Below are 7,022 nucleotides of genomic sequence, written 5' to 3' on the forward strand. Positions count from 1 at the left end.
GCCAGGCCTTTGAGAGTTGCCTTACATTTCTTGCAACCTACTACTTCTACACCAAGGCAGCCCTATAAGGATGCTTTTGAAATATATTTTTGCCTGATGTACTGTTCTCATTTCAGTGCACACACCAGTTTATTTTCCCAGCATTAGCCAGGAAAGTTCTTCAGCCTACTTCTTGTTCCATAACTAAAATAAGGTGAAGGAAAGGAGAGAGTCTTGGGAGTTAAAGGCTACAAATGTCTTCTGAAAAGAAGCCCTTACGCACTTCCCTCATCTTTACTGTGTGATGAAGCCCAAAAATCAGCTATTTTTCTACTACATGCAAGGCCAGCTGTGTCACTGGTGGATTCAGAGGTGCAAGAGCACGAGTTATCAGGGAGCTTTCTCTGCTTCTGGTGTTGAAGTAACCATGCACCTCCCCTTCTCTGGGGATTAATATAAACCCTCAAAGTCACCTTTCTGAAGGAAAATTTGGTTTACTGCAGCTCCCTCACCCCCTCCCCTCCACATTCCAATGGGCAGCTTCTCCCCAAAAAGTATTTCAGCACCAGCGAGACAACAGCTGATATTTCAGAGCTGCTATTTTAAGGATTGCCTACGAGTGCTACAGTCTAGCTAGACAGATTCACTGCTGATTTGACAGGAGGGACAAATACCTTGCTTCACAAGCCCAAAATACTATGTGGATTATGCTCCTTGCAAGCAAAGGATGAAAAAAAAAAAAAAGATCCCAGTGTTGAAAGCCTTGCAAGCACGTTTGAGCTCCAACTTTATCCAGCAACAGGCCTGGAAAAACATCCTTCTAGATGAGGTAATGATTAGTGCTACATCCTGCAGCCAAGCTCAGCATCTGGGCTCACAAGGACAGAGGCTGGGCTTCCCATGCTGTTAATCCTCGCAGTAGTCCCTTGCTTGACTGAAACAGGAATCACAGTTCCTAAACAGCTGCTTCCTCAGACAGCAAGAGAACAGCTGAAGGGGACTCAGGCCAGGCACCGGACACAAAAAAGGCAACTAATTATTTCAAGCTGAGAGGCAGATTGTAAGACAGCCTCTAGTCACCCATTTAACCAACATGAGATGGGTCTTCAGGTTTTTATCTCACTTCTTTAAACTGCTCCTTCCCAGTTCTACTTTGGGGAGACTGTAAGTGATGCCAACACCATTTGTTGGATATATGGATGCAGAGCATTGGGGAAAAAGGAACGTTTGATGCAGAGCATATTTGCCACATAAAATCATCTCAAATCTGGAACAATTCCCCACGCCCTACTGGCAAGCATCGCCTACAAAGTCCTCCTTCCTTCCTATATTTAGGTCAGCCGGGCTGAGTCAAGCCCCTCCAAGAGCATCCCTTGCTTTCAAAATTTTCTGTTCTAGAACAGAAAAGCCAGACATGCTTTTCTCAGATCATTTGTTTGAATCATACATTAACACTCCTAAAGGCAGGAAGTACTGCAATAAAAAAATAAGTCAAGTACTGATGCTACATAAGCCAGGCTCTTTCTAAGGGCTTCTCTTGGAACTTCCACCCAGCTTACAAAAGCCTTCACACATCTGTAATGCTAAATACTGCTCAAAAATTCCACCCCTACACTAACAAGTCACCCAGATCTTACACATAGGGAATTATATCCTAAGGGAGTATATCCTTAGGGAACACACTGCTTTAAATGTTCTGGTTTGCATAACAGTTCAATAAAGTTTGTGTGGCTTGTGTTCCTATATACAAATAGCCACTCTGCTTGCTTTAGCTTCAACTTGTACCAAATTGTTTCCATCTCTAGTTATGGAAGTCACCCAAACTGCTGTATAAAACCGAGTTTTCTCCCTCAAATTAACCCCTCAATTTAACAGATTCCACATTCAACCATGATAGCATCTCTTCACCAGTCCCTAAACTCCAATTTAGCCTGTTGAAGTTACTTAGTGCCTTCCTACTGTAACCATTAAACCTGGCTGGCTGGTATCATTTGCATTTTGAGCTTTTTCTAATTAGCAACATTTTCCGCTCCTTCATAGCAGTGCAACATCCCAGTTTTTGAATCTCTAAGAATACAGGTCAATGCCAAAAGTGATTGCTTCACTGAAATAAATGGTCCATAAATATGGTCCATAAATGGATTGTGCTAGTTTTTATAAAAGTAATAACTATGTACCCACAAAGATGTAGGTGACTTCTTGAAAGTGACATAAAGTGTACAAAGAGTGAAGACACAACCTCGCAACTACTTCCTTTAACAATAAAAATAAATTATAGTGTTGAATTACTGATTTCAAATTATTATCTAAAGAGCTCTGCTCTGTAAAATGGTGGATGAAGAACATTTCTAGCATAGAGAGGACACACGGCAGAATCATTTTTCTGAGCGGTGCAATACACATCTGTCTCCAAAACTGTGGCAAAACAAAGTGTCAATTACATTCCTAATACAAACAAGAAATTGACCTTGTCCTTCCTCATTCAAGAAAATAAAAAACAGTAACTAATATTATCTGCCTACAAGAGAAATATCTCATTTATACAGCTCTTTGCTGGATTTGCAAAATTGCTCACGTAACAATTTTTACTGCAGCTAGCTGAGTGGAAGTTAGCAAAAAAAAATATTTCCTTAGAAACAATGTCTCAAGTAATCACATCAAAGCCATCTAATCCAAGCAGGAAGGCAGCTCCTGGAAGGTTCAGCTGGGCAGGACTGTGCCTTCCCCGTCCCGACAGATGAGAGCACAGCACGCAGCCACAGCTCCCATGGCTCTGCTGGCACAGACCTTGAGCACTATCAAACTGCTAGATTCTGCAAACACTGCTGGCATGTACTCACCGAGGGGAATGAAAGAGCCCAAAAGTTTCCATTGACCTAAACACAGAATAATCTACTGGTGTGGAGGCCAGCCTGAAAGCAGAGAAGCCGATCATTGATCGGCTGCGCTGACGCCTGAGATAAAACAAGCTCAGCAGCACAAGCCAGGTGTGTGAACAGCAAATCCTGTGAGTGGCAGCCTGTGAGTCTGTTAGAAACTCAGAACACCATGTTTCGTGTTAATTATATTTACATATTTGCCATCCACTTAATCACCATGCCTGTCAAACGCTGCAGACGGATCTGGTGGTGCAGCACTACCCTTTCCTGATAGAAGAGATCTGCATCTTCTACCTCTGCTCTGAATAGCTCTAGACAAGGTGATCAACTACTTCAGAAACTGCCTGAAACATTAAAACTACTCCTGATTAACATGACTGATATTGCTACTAAATCCTTGTTACTACAAGATGCTTCAGTCTCACAATTTCCTTCCTCTTGCTCCATTACTTCCCCTCACGATTGCTCTCACTGCCCTCTTCACCACACCAGTCTCTCTCCTGGGCTCTGCAAGACACAGAGCAAGACATCTCAGTTGCAAATCCAAACAAATTTATGTTCAAATGCCAGGAGTTTCACAAAGTCCTTGCAAGTCTTGCTGTCTTCTTATAGGAGCACGTAGTAAAGTGAGAACGGTGGGTTTGTCAAAATATCCTGACAACCACAAAATAAAAGGTACCTCTGTGAATCAGTCTAGTTTGTATGCTCTCTTGGGCTCCCATATGGACACAGGGAAAATGAGACTCTAGGATCTGCAAATAACTTGCCATCACCTCTGGCTTCTGGACAACAAAGCCAAGAGAGGAGTGAAAAATCTATGTGCAAAAGCAATGTGTCTGTGCCCAAGCTTTGCCTAAACACCTGTGAGGAAGGCTGGAAGAGCCAAAATATCAGTAACCCTCCCACCTTCTTAACATGGAGGCTCTCAACATCCCTGCTAAGGAGAGACAAAAGACTTAGTTGGCATATTCTGAATCATACAGAAGGATTCATGTGGGATCCTTTGTGTGGAGAACAGGCAGTTAAACAACTAAACAATTAAAGTGCTCCAAGACAGAGTAATGCAAATAGATAAAATAATATGGGAAAATGCTGAACCTTGAACTTGGCAGTTCACAGTTTTAGCACTCAAGGGAAAAGATAAAAGACATGCTTGTGTTGGGCTTTTTGAGCAAATGGAGTTGTCCTTTAAACAAACCCCAGGAGAAGGAAGGGGGGAAAAAAAAGCCACAAACCACCACAATATTTGAGTCCTCAAACCATTACACAATGCAGTGAAAAGCAGATCTAAGATAAAGAAAAGAGAAAGTGGGAGAAAAACGTGCAACAGAAAAGAGCAGCTGGGTTCCTTGTTAGACTAATGTCTTCCTTGATCAAATGACAGCACAGTCGGGACACATTTGTGGAATTCAAACCCTCATCCCAAAACAATTCTTAGGATAGTATCATGACTCTAGCAGACAGCACAATCACTCTTACTTGCTATCTTATATCCAGGGCATGAGACATTCTTGTCCTCCTACCTCAAACTCCACCCTTGGGAACCTTCTCATCACCCTGCCACAAAAATCTGCCTTCAGAGAAAACACACTGAATCACTCACACAAAACTCTGCTGGATGTACTCCAAAGATGCTACAAACCACCATAAAATGGTGCACAACAACTGGAAAGGCACCGGTGGTAATGAGGAGCACAATGTCAGAGCCTCAACCTACCAGCCAGTGCCACCAAAAATAAGCCATACATTAGCATTCACCTGATCCTGCCGCAGCTCTGGATCAGGAAAGGAAACCAAGAGAGACCTAAAACTCTTCCAGAAGAGTAATTTATCTTGTAACCCATCTTGAGGTCACACCAACACCTGGTGGGCTGACACACATAACCCATGCTAAGGGAAGAGGATGGCCACTTTTAGCAGCAGCACTGGAGCAGTTCAGACACTGAACCACAAAATGGTTTGGGTTGGAAGGGACCTCAGATCAACCTCATGCCATGGGCAGGGATACCTTCCACCAGACCAGGTTCCTCAGAGCTCCATCCAACCTGACCTTGGACACTTCCAGGGATGGGGCAGCCACAGCTTCTCGGGGCAACCTGTGCCAGGGCCTCCCCACCCTCACAGGGAAGAAGAATTTCTCCCTAATATCCCATCTAACCCTGGTCTTTTTCAGTCTGAATCCATTCCCCCTTGTCCTGTCCTACCTGCTCCTGTAAACTCCAGGATATTCCTCTCCATCGTTCTTGTGGGTTTCCTACCAGAGAAGAACCTCAGGGCTGCTTATGCCCCTTTCCCCCATTGGAGGATGGCCACAGCAAGGATGGGGAAGAGACTTTGTCAGATTTAGTAAACATAAAAAACCAAATTCACATTACCTTTGTTACCACTGAACCAATTTAAGCGTGCGTAAGAATAAGGAGGCAGGAAGCATCAGCAATCAGCTGGTTTAGAAGGTTAAAGTCACATTGAGCACAATGCAGCATCTGGTGGGCAGCAATATAAAAATCCGTTTCCAAGTTAGAGGGGTCACTTATGCCCACACCCAGCACCACCTTGCAGTATTCTGGTTTTAATTTTTCACTCCCATCCCTGGAAGCGTTCCAGGCCAGCCTGGATGTGCCTCGGAGCAACCTGCTCCAGTGGAAGGTGTTTCGCGGCAGGGAGCTTGGAACGAGATGATCTTTGGGATCCCTTCCAACCCAAACCACGCTGTGATTCTATGATTTATACCTATCCATACCACACCCGAGCGGCCTATTTTCAGTGGTTAACACCAATGGCAGCGGTTCTCAGCAGCAGTGGCGATGGACATCCCCTGCGGAGGGGCTGGAGCGGGGCGGCCCCGGCAGCGCACGCCCGTCCCTCACGGAGCCCGGGCATGGGGGCACAGGCGGGGTGAAGCAGGGCTCCCACCTCGCCCGGGGACGGTGGCACAGGCGGGGTGAAGCAGGGTTCCCACCTCGCCCGGGGACGGTGGCACCGGCGGGGTGAAGCAGGGCTCCCACCCCGCCCGGGGACGGTGGCACCGGCGGGGTGAAGCAGGGTTCCCACCTCGCCCGGGGACGGTGGCACAGGCGGGGTGAAGCAGGGCTCCCACCTCGCCCGGGGACGGTGGCACAGGCGGGGTGAAGCAGGGCTCCCACCTCGCCCTTGAGCCGCCGCGGTGCCGGGGGCGCCTGCGCGGCGCTCGGGGGAGCCCGTGGAGGGAAGGCGAGGGGAGGAGGATGGAGAAGGGAGAAGGGGGGATGCCGCCTCCCGCCGCTAACCTCGCGGGCGATCTGGTTGAGCGCATCGTCCTCCGCCGTCAGGCGCTCCCGGTTCGGTAGCCGCTTGCGTCCGGCGCCCGGCGTCCCCATGGCGGGGCGGTCCCGGCCCAGCCCGGAGCGCAGCCGAACCCGGACCCGTTGCCCGCCGGGCCCGAGCGACCCTCCCGCTCCCTCCGCCGCCTCCGCCGGCGCCGCCGTTACCGCCCCCCGCCCCGCGCATGCGCCGCCGCCCCCCGCCCTGAGGGGATGGGCCGCCTCACGCTAGCCCGAACCCCGGCTGGGGCTCCCCGCCCGCTGCCCTGCACCGAGCCCGGGCTGTGTTTGGGGCTCTTTACCCCTGCCCTGACACCGAGCCCGGGCTGTGTTTGGGGCTCCCCGCCCGCTGCCCCCGCACTGAGCCCGGGCTGTGTTTGGGGCTCCCCGCCCTGACACCGAGCCCGGGCTGTGTTTGGGGCTCTTTGCCCCTGCCCTGACACCGAGCCCGGGCTGTGTTTGGGGCTCTTTGCCCCCTGCCCTGACACCGAGCCCGGGCTGTGTCTGGGTCTCCCCGCCCGCTGCCCTCACCGCCCCAGATGGTGTGTGGGTCCGTGCTCGCTGCCATCACCACCCAAAATTGGGGTGTGTGTGGGATTCCTCCTCACTCCCATCACCACCCAAAATTGGGGTGTCTGTGGGATTCCTCCTCACTCCCATCACCACCCAAAACTGGGGTGTGTTTGGGGGTCTCTGCTCTCACCACCTGAATTTGGGGGGGGGGGGGAGTGTTTAAGGGACACTGCTCGCTGTCCTCACTATCCAAAATCAATGTGAATGTGTTTGTGGGATGGTCCCTGCTCACTCTCCTCACCACCCAAAACTGGGATGTGTGGGGTCCCCTTCCTACTCCCCCAGCCCCACT

At 49.3% G+C, this 7,022-nt stretch overlaps 1 protein-coding gene across 3 annotated transcripts in view; it reads right to left on the bottom strand.

Annotated features, from left to right (window-relative positions):
* LRRFIP1 (LRR binding FLII interacting protein 1) overlaps window positions 1–6,358 on the bottom strand; it is a 103,142-nt gene extending 96,784 nt beyond the window's left edge. For all 3 annotated transcript variants that reach the window (XM_030277077.4, XM_072931889.1, XM_041717258.2), the window contains exon 1: window positions 6,125–6,358. In XM_030277077.4, the coding sequence (XP_030132937.1) occupies window positions 6,125–6,214 (90 nt within the window). In that variant the 5' untranslated portion in view covers window positions 6,215–6,358. The remainder of the gene's footprint in view (window positions 1–6,124) is intronic.
* Between the last annotated feature and the right edge of the window lie 664 nt (window positions 6,359–7,022).

The sequence above is a fragment of the Taeniopygia guttata genome, chromosome 7 (assembly GCF_048771995.1).
Source record: "Taeniopygia guttata chromosome 7, bTaeGut7.mat, whole genome shotgun sequence".
NCBI lineage: Eukaryota > Metazoa > Chordata > Aves > Passeriformes > Estrildidae > Taeniopygia > Taeniopygia guttata.